A 15,446-nucleotide genomic window follows, 5' to 3' on the forward strand; every position below is an offset into this window, starting at 1 on the left:
TATAAAGGAGAAAGTGTAATCGCCTTTGCAAAGCGAACGCCTGACATTTCTTCATTGTCTTGATAATCTCTTGCCTTGAACTTTTGAATTTAAAATGCATTTTATCGACACTGACTTTAACCTTTTATGATGATCGTACTTAACCTTTGTTAACTAATATCATTTTGTTAAAATGAAAATTTATTCTCCTTATCGTTGTAAAACAATTATTTATTGTTTTTTTTCATTTTTCTTTTCTTTTTTTCTCTAAACTATCGACAATAAATATTTTCTTTAATATCAACATTTCAATTATATTTATATAGATATTTACGTAAATGGAGAAATTTTTTTCTGCTAAACGGAAATTGAAAGAGATTTTCAGAGAATACAGAAGGATTATAATGCATTTAGAAAGATTACAAAGGATTAAGGCGGAAAAGATCTCTCCGAGGGAAAGAATTATAATGAAAGGGATTTGTTGGGGCAAAAAAAAAATAATCGTTTGTTTCTGTTTTTCTCTTTTTTTTGTAAAATTATATTAACTCTCAAATTAGTATATCAAAGTAAAACATTTTTCTGTATTTCGTTCGTGAATAATGTGAGAAAAAAGTTTTTGCTAGTTATTTCGAGAAAGATTCGAATCTTTTAAAAAGTAGACTTACTTTTCTGGTTTTGATATTAAGTCGGTGTTATTAACAGTTGAAAGATCATGTTTCTCGCGATAAATGTGTGAGAAAAATTAAAAGTTGTTCTTTAAAGGCAGAACTTGAATTTATCATGATAATGAGTAAATTAAGCATGAAACACGATAAGCCATTAGAATTTCGGGTAATTTAATTTTAATATATTTTTATTTAATTTTTTTTCATTTTTTTTTCATTTTTATAACAATTTTTTCAGAACTATTTATAATTTATATCAGAACTATTTTTGACTGCAGAGCGAGCTGCAGAGTCTAATAAATTATTTATTTGTTTTAAGTAATTTTTATTTGAACCAAATAAAATTATTTATGACGCATAAAATTTGTAATAAACAATACTTTATTTTAGAGTTTGAAATTCAGCAGTTCTAATAAGAATGAATTTAACATATTCAGTATTAAAGTAAAATTTTATTTTCATGTGCGGAGAAATATTTGCAAAATCAATTCTTAATTAATTTTAAAAATTTCATTTTAAAATGCACTAAAGAGATATAAAATATAAAACTTAATAAAAGTCAGTGGCGAAAGTTTGGTGGCGCTAAACAATCGTTTCGATCTCAGAATGTAGATTGCGAAGAGAAAAAGGTAAAGTAAAAAGAAAAAAAAATAAATAAAAAAGTGTGGAAAGCATAAAAAGCAACAGAAGATATATACATGAAAACATGAATGAATACAATAGATGTGAAGAGTATTTGCAAGAATAGAAATGTGTGGGGAAAGATTATCTGAGGCAAAAGAGATGAAATGTATGATATTGTGAAAAAGTCTGTTTTTAAAAACGAGGAGACCTTTGTCCAAAAGATTACTAAATATATATAGTCATGTTTTTTTTCAAACTCTAGTTCTTCCAACAAGGTTGAGAATTTTAATTACTAAATTCATTTGAAATTTTTGTCAAATTTCCATTTAATAATTAATATGATTATTTGTAGCATATTTGTAGTATATTATTTGTAGTACAACATTTCTATAGATTATTTTAAACATATTTTCTAATTTTGATTTCGAATGTGCAAATTCAGGGAAAAGTCAGAGAAAATAGAATTGGTCAGGAAAATTAGGAAAAAGTCGGAAATTTTTATTAAAACTATTGGAAAAAAATTAAATTTTTAGAATTCATAAGAAAATTGTGAATTTTTGTGTCTTTTTTGGTTCGTCTTATAAACTTTGAAATAAGCACAAATTCTAATTCAAAACCTATTTAATTTTTTTCTATTTCTAACAATAATTTATTTTAAATAATTTAATTCTTGAACAATTATAATAAATTAATTTTTTTTTAAATTAGTTGAATTTTAAAAATAATTTTTGATTAATTATTAAAGTTAATTATCTTAGAAAGATTTAAAGAATAACTTTAGTTAAAAACTCGAAAAAAATAATTGAATTTTGGAGAAGTTACAAATAATTTCAATTTTTAGAAGTAATTGAATTTTTAATAGGTTTCAAATTAAAATCTTTGATAATCTGAATTTTTTCTGTATTTGATTAACAATTCTGTCGAAGTAATTCTAATGCAAAACATCAAAGTTTGTTCTACTTCTGACAATAATTTATTTTAATATTTTAAATAATTTAATTCTTGAATTATAATAAAATTAGTAGGTATTCATAAATTATTATTTTTTAATGAATAATTTTACTTAAAAGTTTAAAAAATAAATTAATTTCAAGAGGTTTTAATTATTTGAAATTATAGGAAATTTGAATTTTGAATGACTTTAATAAGAAATTTTAAAGATCTCATATTAGTCTTTTAAAAAATTCTAATAATTCAAATTATTTTGAAATTAGTTGGATTTTTTAATATATATTTATTAAATTATTAAAAATAATTGATTTAGAAAAAAATTTCAGCAAAAAATTAAAAAAGAATTAAATTTTTGAGAAGGTACAAATAATTGCAATTTTTAGAAATAATAAAATATTGAAAAATTTTCAAATTAAATTCTTTGAAAATCTGAATTAAAAAACGAAATTATTGACGTTTTCGAATAATTTTACAATTAAATAAAAAAAATTTCTCTCAACTTGAGAATTTTAATCAATTTTTCTATTTTTTTTAAAGTGAATCAAAATTTTTTTTAGGGTCCAAGAAAAAAGTCAAAATTTGGAAACCAGGGAAAGACTTTCAAAATTTAATTGTGTTCAAGAATTTACAAAAATTCTCGTCAAAATTTCGATAATCTTTATAAATTTTTCTCCAAAATTCAAATATTTTCAAAAATTTTAATAAAATTTTTGGCAAAATTTCAATTATTTTCAAAAACTCTTATAAAAAAAATTTTTTAAAAACTCTTTTCTCTTTGGAGAAATTCAATTATTATTAATAAAATTTTAATCAAATTTCCGAAAAATAAACTTATTCTTAAAAATTTTATTAAAATTTGTCAAGAGAATTCAATTATTAAAAAATTTGTTTAATAAAATTCTTTATAAAAATTAAATTTTAAGAAACATTCAATTATTTAATAAAATATTTATTTTTGTATTTAAATAATTGAATTCTCACAGAATTTTTTAATAAAAACTAATTTAAAAATAAATTTCAGTTAAAATTTTAGATTATTATTGAATATTGAAAGCAATAATAGCGTAAATTTTTAGAAATAATTGAATTTTGAAAAGGTTTCAAATTAATATCTTTGAAAATTTGAACTTTTTCTACTTTTTGATTAACAATTTTGTAGAATTAATTTTATAAAAAAGTTTAATTGAATTTTTCTTTAATTTTTCATGTTTTTATTTTCTAATGTATAAATTTATAATTGAAGAATGTCAGAATAATCGAAATTACGTAAAAATTAATTATTGAAAATAATTGAATATTTACAAAGAATTTTATCATTTTTGAAAATAATTGAATTTTTGCTGAGAATTTTATCAATTTTAAAAATAATTGAATTTATGCGAAGAATGTTGTCAATTTTAAAAATAATTGAATTATTTCGAAGAATTTTATTCATATTTTTGAAAATAATTGAATTCCTGCGAATGATTTTATTATCTATAAAAATAATTAAATTCTTGACAACAAGATTTTTAAGGAAATTTAGAATTAATTTTTCTCAAAAAGTTTAATGGAATTTTTTTAAAAATTATTTTAAGTTTTTAATTTCTAATTTATTTAATTGAAGAATGTTAAAATAATCGAAATTTTAGGTAAAATTGAATTGTAAACAAATGGATTTAAAAATTCTCAAAGAACTTTTTCAAAAATTATTTAAAAAAAATTGATTTAAAGAAGAATTTTAGTTTAAAATTCTAGAAATGAAGAATTGAATTGAAATGAAAATAATTTTGAAGAAATTACAGTAATAATATTTTTATAATATAAAATAATGATAGTATCAAGTTTTAATGATTATAAAACATGAAGAAATCGATCACTCCGAGTCTTCAATAATTATTAAATATTCATTTAAAAACGAAATTATTGATGTTTTCGAGTAATTTTACAATTAAAGAAATTCGTTAATAAATGTAATTGAACAGGAAAAAAGTTGTTTTGTCTGGAAATCAGGGAATTCTTTTCATGGAATAATTTATTTGCAGAGTTATTCTTTATGAACGAGAAACATAATTCATGACCGTGAATTTTTTTTTTATGAAAAAAGTGCCCACCCTTAATAATTGATTGGAATAAACAATAAAATTGATTAAATATTGATTAAGATTGAAATTGATTAATAGATTTAAATCGATTTATGAATCAAAATGATAATATTATAGTTCATTGTTAGTTGCATTTAAAATTTCCTTTTGATGCAATAAAAGCGATTGTACTGTGAGGAGGGATACTCCTTCATTGAGGTGCAAGTGCAGAGGGTAATAAAGACGAATTTCAAAGAGGAGAGGATGTGAGGAGGAAGCTTTTATCGGAGAGGTAATGACAAACGCGTGCGTAAGACGGGCGTAAAAGTGGCGTGACTTGACGTCTCAAGGAAAACTTTACGGTAAACGTCGTAACAGTGGCCCATCTGGAAGAGTAGGTGGTAATGCCAAGAAGGATCAAGCGTATCTTATCACCACAGTATCTTTCTGTCCCTCTATATATACTTTGAAACTCGGTACATAGTGAACGCGTTCCTGCGCTTTCGATCCCCCCCCTCTCTCTCTCTCTCCAAGATCCGTTTTCACTGGTTTCTAACCGCAGACTGGGCTCCATCCCGAAAACCCATTACGGTTCCGATGTTTCGCTTTGCAGGCTTATTTCATATACCGCAATCGTATCAACCAAAAACGAACCTCCAGACCCGGAGGTCGCTATATATGTATGGAGAGAGAGAGAGAGAGAGAGAGACAGAGAGATATGTATAAAATTTCTTGTCACTTGAATTTAGATCTATTGTGACCTTTATGTAGGAAGAAAATTTAAATGCTCTCTCAGGGAAAAAATTTATTTTGCATTTAACCAAACTGTTCAATTAACATATTTATACAAACAAAAAAATTTTGTTGAATACAGGCTTCAGATTCGGTCCGTAGTTTGATTGAAAAAAGGAAAAAAAGTTCGTAAATTGTACGATATAATTTAGGCAGGGAAAAAACGATAAACTAATTTTAAGAAGCGCCTACTTAAATAGGAGCCAAGAATATTCTTTACTTAAATTAAGTGCCCCCACTTAAATTACGTAAAAAATATTTTTACAATAAGATTGATATTCTTATTGTTAGAATATTTCCCACTTAATTTAGTGGGCCCACTTAATTTAAGTAGAGAATATTCTTGGCTCCTATTTAATTAGGAGCTTCTTAAAATTAGATTATCGTATTTTCTGTGAAGAATTTTAGAGAAATTTTTAAAACATTAAAAAGTTTTTAAAATGTCAATTTGCAGGGTTGCCACAGGTCAGGGAAATCAGGGAATTCAGGGAAAAGTCAGGGAAAGTAAAATTGGTCAGGGAAATTAGGGAAAAGTCAGGGATTTTTATTAAAGTACTGGAAAAAATTAAATTTTGGAATAAGTTACAAATGATTGCAGAAATTCAATTATTTTCAAAATTAATAAAATTCTTCGCAGAAATTCAATTATGTTCAAACATTCAAAAAAATTCTCATCAAAATTCAATTATCTTTAAAAATAATAAAATTCATTGCAAAATTTCAATTATTTTCAAAAAATTTTTCAATTTACTCAACTTAATGATTTTCAATATCTACTATTTTAATAAAATTTTTCAAAAGAATTCAATTATTTAAAAATAAAAATTGTTGATAAAATTCGAAGCAAACATTAAATGATTTTCATGAATATAATACAAATTTCACAGGAGTTCAACTATTTACAAATTTTCTTATAAATTTCTTCGCAATAATTCAGTTATTTTCACAAATAATAACATTTTTTGTTTAAATTCAATTATTTTCATGAATAATAAAACTCATTATAGAATTTCAATTATTTTTAATACATTTTAATCGAATTTCTCGAAAAATTAAATCATTCTTGAAAATTTTATTAAAATTCCTCGAAAAAAATTTGATTATGTTGAAGGAGGTTAAAGTTTTGAACGTTCAAATGAACGAAATTTATTTCTTTCTTCTTCAAATTAAATTTTTATTACTATAATTTTGCGTCACTATTAAGCAAATTAATTATAATGTTTCTAAATGTAAAATTTGAGTTTTTAATTTGAATTGTAATTAATAATCTATGGAAATATTTTTAACAAAAAATATTTCGTTCATTTGAACGTTCAAAACTTTTTGTTCCTATGTTGATAAAATTCTTTATAATAATTCAATTTAGAGAAACATTCATTTATTCAGTAAATTATTTATTTGCATTTTATTTGTATTTAAATAATTGAATTCTCGTAGAATTTTCCAATTAAAGTTGATTTAAAAATTAATATTAATGAATATATATATTAAAAGCATTATAACATGAATTTTTAAAAATAATTGATAATTGAATTCTTTCGAAGAATTTTAATAAAATTTTTGTAAATAATTATATTTTTTGCAGAATTTACTTAAAATTGTATTAAAATAACTGAAATCCTGTGAAGAATTTTATTAATTTATGAAAGTAATTGAATTCTTGCAATAAATTTTATCAATTTTTTTTTAAATAATTAAAATAATGTAAAGAATCTTATTATTTATGAAAATAAATGAATTGCTGCAACGAATTTTGATTACATTATTTTTAAATAATTGAATTCTTTTGAGAACTTTTATTAAAATAGTAGAATTTGAAAATATTTGAATTTCAACGAAGAATTTCATTATATTCGTGAAATGTAATTAAATTCTTGCAAAAAATTTAAGAAAATAATTCCATTTTTCTAGGATTTTATTTTAAATTGTATTAAAAATAATTGAAATAATAATCCTGAGAAAAATTTTATAATTTATGACAATAATGGAATTCTTATAACGAATTTTATCAAATTTTCTTTAAATAATTGAATTCATGTGAAAAATTTTATTACTTGTAAAAATAAATGAATTCCTACAACGAATTTTATTACATTTTATTTAAATAACCGAATTCTTTTGAGAACATTTATTACATTAGTAAATTTTGAAAATTTTTTTAATTTCAGTGAAGAATTTCATTATTTGTAAAATGTAATTTTAATTCTTGCAACGATTTTTATTATAATTTTTGTAAATAATTCAATTTTTTTTTTGAAAAATTTTATGAAAATCTAAATTTTTATAAAACACGAAGATATGAATTACTCCGAGTCGAAGACTCGGAGTGATTTATATCTTTGTGTTTTATAATAATATTCTTATAAGTTGTTGAATTTTAAAAATGTTTGAATTTGAATGTTTTGAACATTTTTAATTCCTATGGAAAATTATAATTAAATTATAAAAAATTATAATTAAATACTTATTTAAAAATGAAGTTATTGATGTTTTCGAATAATTTTACATTTAAAGAAATTCGCAAGTAAATGTAATAGAATGTTTTTTTTAATCTAATAATTTTTAGAATGAATTAGAATATTCTTTAGGGTCAGGGAAAAAGTCAAAATTTTGTCTGGAAATCAGGGAAAAGTCAGGGAAAAACGAAATTCATTTTTTGTGGCAACCCTGATTTGTCAAACATGAAACGTTTTAGGATCGTTTCTCAAACGTGCCTAATTTATCAATTTCTGAATAAAAATTTTAAACATAAAATATTAATAAAAATAAATAAATTTAAACAGTAATTGTAACAAGAACTGTTTTTTTTGCTGCAAATATAAAAAGAGAATTGAGAGAAAAAAAGTAAAATATCAATTTATGCCCTGGCTTTTTTTTTGTATAATCTATTAATTAGTAACTTTTGGATAACTGACTTTTTCTCAACAAGTTCTCGTTGAAGATGTTTATTTTATTACCATTATGACAATGCACTTGATGCCGAATACATATAATAGAGATGAGAAAAGTTTGTTGAACCTCTCTCTGTTTACAAAGTTTGAAGCCCAGAGTTAATTAGTGCTTTATTTTCTTCGAATCAATATTTGCAGTTTTTCTGCGCTTAAAAACTTGCGTTTAAATACATTTCTTAACTAGGGGGAAAAAAAATAATTCAATTTATTTATTAATTTGTTAAAATTACGATTTATTTTTTATTTTATTCTTAAAATATTTGATTTAATTAACCGGTTAGTTGTCCAATTATTAGGGTTGCTAGAAAAATTTAATTTTGTTTTTTCCCTGACTTTTGTTTTATTTTTAGAAAGAATTTTGATTTTTTCCACGATCCTAAAGAATATATTCTCATTTACGAACAAAAATTTAGAATTTTCTTATGAATTCTAAAAATTTAATTTAATTTATTTGATTTAAGTAAAAATTATTTGGTCCAAGTAAATATTTATTTGATAATAGACAAGTAAAATGATAGTAATTTTTCTTTTTTGTAATCGAACTGTAGTGTCAATTTTGAATTTCAATTGCGAATTTAAAGTTAGAATATATATTTAATATAATGATATTAATATTTTTTTTTCTGAAAAGTGAGTAAAATTTAATATAGTTTTTTTGTATTAAAATTAAAAAAAAAGGAAGAAAAAATCAGTATCAACGAGATTTTATGGATATATCTCGTAAAGTTATTTATAGATTCATGTATAAAAATGAAGCTATTGTATTATCGAAAGAAGTAAATTTTTACATGGATAAATAAAACTTTTTTATGAATTCTGTTGGATATGTCCATTAAAATTCTAATTCAAAGCGACTATATACTAGTCGCTATTGTTACTGTACGTTATATTTTCATCACATATACACACATACACACATGAATATATAAATATTTTTCACAGTCTATATTTTTTTCTTTTCTCTTCATAAAATTTATATTATTAATATATGCATTTAATATGCAGTTTTTTTGTGTGTTTTAAGGAACGTTTAAAAATCAAATATTACAATCGTTTTCAATTGAATTGAATTTTTCTCAAGGTTTTTTTTTATTTTTTTTATTTTATTTATTTTTTTTATTCTTCTTTGTCGTTAGGATAGAAAATATGATTACAAGAAGACGATAGTGTATAAAGTGTCAGGTTTTCTTGACACTATGGTGAGATTGCTATCGTTTTCTCTATACATGATTTTACTTGGGTGAAAGTGCCACGTTTTATGTTGTTAACGAAGCAAAGAATTGAAGTAAAATAATATTTTAATTAAATTATTGATGAAGTGAATTAAATGTTTGACAATATAATTATTTTAAAAAATTACTGATTGTTATAAGAAGTAAAAGAAAATTACAGGACAAGAAATCGAATTAAAAAAAAATCTAGACAAAAAAAATCTAAGAAAAAAAAGTCCAAAGTACAAAAAATCAAAAATAAAAATGTCCAAAGTCAAAAAATCAAAAATAAATAAAAACGTCCAAAATAAATAATGAAATGTGTGAAAAAAACAAGTTTTTTACTTTTACGCTATAAAATCGGAATTTAAAATATTAATGTTAAAATCGTAGGATTTTAATTATTTAGATGAATAGTAAAATTTTACCCAAAAATTTTATTATTTTCAGAAATAAAAAAATTCGTCACAAAAATTCAATTATTTTCATAAATAAAAAAAATTCTAATACAAAAACTTCAATTTTTTCTATTTCTGATTTTCTGACAATAATTTCTTTCTAAATAACATAATTCTTGAACAACTATCATGCAAAAAATTTAATAAAATTGTACGCAAACATTTAATTATTTTTATAAATAATAAAAATTTCACATAGGAGTTTAATTATTTACAAATTTTTTATAAATTTCTTCGCAATAATTCAATTATTATTATAAATAATAAATTATTGCAGAAATTCAATTATTTTTAAGAGTAATAATATTCTTCGCAAAAATTAAATATTGTTCACAATATACAATTAAAATTTTTCAAAAGTTGATTTTCAAAAATTGTAACAAAGTACTTGAAAGAAAGAAATTATTTTCAATTAAATTTTACAAAATTTTAACTATTCAAAAACAATTTTTGAAAGATTTATTTATAGTTATTTGTTGCCTTATAAAAATCAAAATAAATTGAACTTTTTTACAAAAAATTGTGGTATTTTGTTGCAATGTTTGGAAGAAAAGAAACAAAAAGTTTCAATTTTCTTAATTTCCCTGATAAAAAATTTTTTTCATGACATTTACCTGATTTAACTGACAAAAATTTTGTTTTAATGTGTCATGGAATTTTTATCATTTATCACCTGGAAATAATGGAATTTTATAGGGAGAAATTTATAGAAACCCTGTAATAACTATTACTGTGAAATAGTAATTTAAATTGTCATTTTTGTGTTTTTTATTTTGCAATTAAATAATGTGCGACTATTTGCATCTATTACAAACATTTCATGTCGCTTTTGATACTTAAATTTATTTCTAATTTCAGTCCGAGACCTGAATTTGTTATACTAATACAAAATTTATTTTTTTCTGTTTCAGGTGAGGGAGGATGAGTTATTTAATTTTTTGGTGAGTTAAAAAAAAACTAATTATTTCTAATTTTTTAATTTCTTTTCCACGGAAGTGTAGGAAAAGAAATATAATACCCTTTATGGTAAGGAAGAAAAAGTGGATGAAAAAAAGAAAAGAAATTGTATATATATATGTTAGAAGGAATAATGTTGAGCAAAAAAAAAAAGCAAATGCTTATAAGAAGGACTATAAGGGAAGATAATATAATTACATTCGCGGTGTACTATATCCACTATACTCTTGAATTTAGCAGAATAGTTGAGACTCGAAGACTAGGAGAATGAATTAAGCTGCGGTTACGACTAACTTCTCCATCTCTTTCTTTTCTCTCTCCCTTTCTCTCACTGCCGCGTCTCAGATCTTCACAAAGGTAATTTCTCCCCGGAAATTGGATGTACGCTTACACGCCACCAATCTTATGGCTATACACAAGCACAATTGCGATAAGATCCTTTGGAATAATTGAAGAGTCTCATTCAGTTTCTTTGCATCACTTCGTTTTGCGATCGACATTCTAGAGAGGTGTGTGTGAGAGAGAGAGAGAGAGAGAGAAAAAATAAAACACGAAGAGTGAATCGAGTGTCCACGCTTTTAGATAAGCGACTTTTTCTTCATGCTTTTCAATTTAACACTTTAAATGAGTACTCCTTACTTTGGCACTATTATAATTGTCGTAATCTTACTTTTTTAATTGTTTTTAAATTTCTTTTTAACTTTCAACGTGTTTTGAAATTGAAACTTTTTTTTTGAAATTTGAAGTTAATTTTTTTTGTCGCGCTTAAACTTATTGTTTTATAATTGTAATGGAAAATTAATGCGAGAGAAAAGTCTTTTTATTTTGAGTAGGTAATAATAATTAGTTAAATAATAATGTTAAATAGAGTAGTTAAATATTTAAATTAGTTCAATTGGTTCAATAGTTAAATTAGTTAAATAGTTAAATTAGCTAAATAGTTAAATCGCTTAAATAGTTATATTAGTTCAATGGTTAAATTAGTTAAATAGTTAAATAAGTTAAGTTAGTTAATTATTTAGATAGTTAAATAGTTAAATTAGTTTAATAGTTAAATCACTTAAATAGTTAAATTAGATAAATAGTTAAATTAGTTAAATAATTAAATTGTTTAAATTGTTAAATTAGTTAAATTATTGAATTTCAAAACAAGGTCAATAAAGAATTATTAATCTGGTGTTAAAATGTATATTTGCAAAATTAATAAATATTTGAATAGTCGGAAAATGATAAAAATTTCAGTACTAAAGTTTGTCTTTGGTCAGCCGCATGATACATTTAGTAGTGAGGATCGGTTTTAGTCAGCCGTGGAGTTTATTTATTATTTAAGAGAAATGTCTGTCCCGTTATGATTCAAATAAATAAATATCATGTATATTATCTCTTTTTTAAATTACTAAACAATTTTTTTTCAAGTGCTTATATTTAATTAGTTCATTTCAAACACAAATTATAATTATTTTTTAAAAATTTTTATTGATTAAAATAGTAACTGTTAGTAAAATTAAATAAAAAATTAGTATTCAAATTATTTAGTTTAATTAAAGTTTAAAACATTTAAAAAAATTAGTTCAATGTAAAATTAAATTTTAAAAAATCAGAATTATTATTAATTATTAATTTTATTTAGTATTATGTAAAAAATAATTGAATTCTTAAAGAATTGCGTTTGTGGTCGTGATAAGCAATTGGATTTTATAAAGTGAATTTTAAATTTTTGGAAATCTTGATTCCTATTATTATTATTATTATCGTAAATTCAATTTTTGCGAAACTTTCATGAAATTATTATTTACTTATTTCAGGAAAAATTTTACTTGAAAATTAAAAAAAGTAATTGAATATTTGTAGAGTTTTGTTTGCAATTTTTATAAATAATTGAATTTCAATTTTTTTCACTTTATAAACTTTGAAATTAATATTTTAATAAATAATCTTGAACTATTTTTATATTTTTGACAATAATAGAGCTTTACAGAATATGAAATTGAATTTATTTGAAATTCAATTCTTCAAGAAATTTCTGCAAATTATCTATTAATTATAAAATGCTTATCCAAAAATTTTACTTAAAAATTCAAAAAATAATTGAATTTTTAAAGAGTTGCGTTTCCAATTATTATGAATAATTGAATTTTTCTTTACTTTATAATCTTTGAAATCATTCCTGATTTTAATATGAAACCTTGAATATCTTTATATTTTTGACCATTTAATAATTAATTTTTACAAAATGTGGAATTTAATTTAAATTCAATTCTCAAAAAACTTTTATAAAATTATTGTCTATAAATTATTTTGTTTATAATTTTACTTTAAAATTCATAAGATAATTAAATTCCCAAAAAATTGCGTTTGTAGTTTTTGTAAATAATTGAATTTCAATTTTTGTTTACGTTCTAATTTCTAAATTTTGAATTTTACTACAACATCTTGATTTATTTTTATATTTTTTACTATAATATTTAAAATTTACAGAATATAAAATTGATTTGTTGTAAATTCAATTCTTGAAATACTTTCATTGCGATCGTTATATAAATAATTGAATTTCAATTTTTATTCATCTTATAAACTTCGAAATTTAAACGTATTTTGAAACAAAACCTAAAATTTTTTCTGACAAAATTTGAACTTTACAAAATAATAATAAATAATTTAATAATAATTAATAGAATAATTAATAATTAATAATTTAATTGTTAAAGATTTTTTTAAAAATGATTATTTAATATTTATAAAATATTTAGTGAATAATTTTACTGAAACGTGAAAAGAATAATTGAATTTTTGAAGAGTTGCGATTGCGATCGTTATAAATAATTTAATTTCAAAAAATGAATTTGAAATATTTCGGAAATCTTAATTCCTACGGAAATTAATAATTTTTGAATATTTTATCTAACCTTTCGTTAACATACTAGGTCATTTTGTCCTGAATTCAAAATTAATGTATAATTAATTCAATTGTCGTTAACAAAGAATTTTTTAATTTAATTTTCATTATTGATCAACAATTTTTTTCTAATTAAAAAGAATTTTTTGTTTTATTCCATTTAAAATTGAGTTTAAAAAGGAAAAAAGTAAAAATTCTGTCTGGCAGTAAAGAAAAGAGACAATCAAATTTTGGTGTCAACTGTAAAAATAGAGTTAAAAAAATAGAAAAAAATCCAAAAGTTGAAACTAAAAAATATAACAATTGGCGCATTCGAATGTTAAGCAATAAAATAAATAAAAAAAAATTGTTTTTATAAATCTCGTCCAGACGTAATAATAATATTAATAACCGATATAAAAATTTTCCGTTGAAAGTATATAGCAGTTACGAGGAGGGCCTGCGGGTCATAACAATGATTTCTGTCGGATTAAACTTAGCGTTTTATAAGTAGTCCATAACTGCGGATGCGAACCAGTAACGTCTGACTAGAAACGGCAGTTACTACTATCGTGGAATGTTATTCCACTTGGCAAAAACTCATTCGCTCGCGACCATTTCACGCTTCTTTTCTCTCAAGTCTTTTGCTCCTTCTTTCTTTTTTTCTCGTTCTTCTTTTTTTTTGTTATTTCTTTTCAGTCTCACTGCGCTCTCTCTCTCTTTTTTTTCATTTTTATCAGACCATCTTGTTTTAAGACGTTACTTAATTTTGAAAAACTTTTTTCTTACCTCCACGGTGTGTCGATATTTCAAACTGCGCGTTTAAAATGCTCAAGAGAAAAAAAAGGGGATCTATAAAAAGTTTTCCTTTTAAATTGTATGGTTCTCGATACTTGTTTTTTTTTTTTTACCTACAAGTAACTTTACGGTTTTCTAGTGTTTTATTTTATAGCTCGAGATAAGAATTAAAAACCTTGACGTTTATTCAGCATCTTGAATTTATCTCTATACGGGTGTAATCAATGGAACACAACACGTTCTTTGGTTAAATTTATTTTTTATCGGTTTTTTGTTTCCTTGTTGATTGGCAGTTTGATTTTTCTCATTTTTCTCACTTCTTTTTTGAAAGAATTCATTTTTTCAGTTCTTTAAAGTTCGCTTCTTTTGAAAGCGAATTTTAAGGATTATTCTTTATAAAAATAATTGTTTGAATTATAAAATTTGAAATTAAAAATTTAAATTAATGAAAATGTTTACTAATTTAAATTAGTAAACATTTTTATTAATTCAAATTTACAGAGTAATTATAAGGATAATTCTGAGTATATTTTATGATAATTTATTTTTATCGTAATAAGTTTATAATAAAAAATAGTTTTCTAATTTCCAAATGAGGATAGGGAAAATTATTCTTAGGTTTCGTTTAAATTAAGAGAGAAAATTTACTTACAGTGTACTTGTAATATCATTCGTTTGCTGACTGTTGGTGGTACGCCATTGCTTGCTATACATAAATAAGCGCCCATTTCGCTTCTCGTCACTTTCGAGAACAGTAGTGTTTCTCCTTGTGCAAATGGTACTGAAACTCAAACAAACATTATTTATTATAATTATTTTTGTAAACAATTTTTTATTAAATACGCAGAGGGTCGATTATAGAATTTCATTTCTATTTTTACTTTCATTTTCAAATTTCAGTTTCAGCCGCATTTTTATTTTCACTTTAATAAAATTTTATTATACCACTTTACTTTCATTTTCCCTTCGATTGACTTTAATTTTCACTTTCATTTTAATAGATTTCTATTTTCATTTCTATTTTTGCTTTCACTTTGACAGATTTTTTATTATATTTACACTTTCATTTTCATTGATTGATATTTAAGTAGCAAATCTAGTTTTAGTCAGACGAAATACACA

The 15,446-nt window shown here is 22.5% G+C and overlaps 1 protein-coding gene across 4 annotated transcripts in view; it reads right to left on the bottom strand.

Annotated features, from left to right (window-relative positions):
* Positions 1 to 15,446, bottom strand: part of LOC122504372 (lachesin-like) — a 203,160-nt gene that overhangs the window by 16,495 nt on the left and 171,219 nt on the right. For all 4 annotated transcript variants that reach the window (XM_043615456.1, XM_043615458.1, XM_043615455.1 and 1 more), the window contains one exon: positions 14,977 to 15,105. In XM_043615456.1, the coding sequence (XP_043471391.1) occupies positions 14,977 to 15,105 (129 nt within the window). The remainder of the gene's footprint in view (positions 1 to 14,976; positions 15,106 to 15,446) is intronic.

The sequence above is a fragment of the Leptopilina heterotoma genome, unplaced genomic scaffold (genome assembly GCF_015476425.1).
Source record: "Leptopilina heterotoma isolate Lh14 unplaced genomic scaffold, ASM1547642v1 Lhet_293, whole genome shotgun sequence".
Classification (NCBI taxonomy): domain Eukaryota; kingdom Metazoa; phylum Arthropoda; class Insecta; order Hymenoptera; family Figitidae; genus Leptopilina; species Leptopilina heterotoma.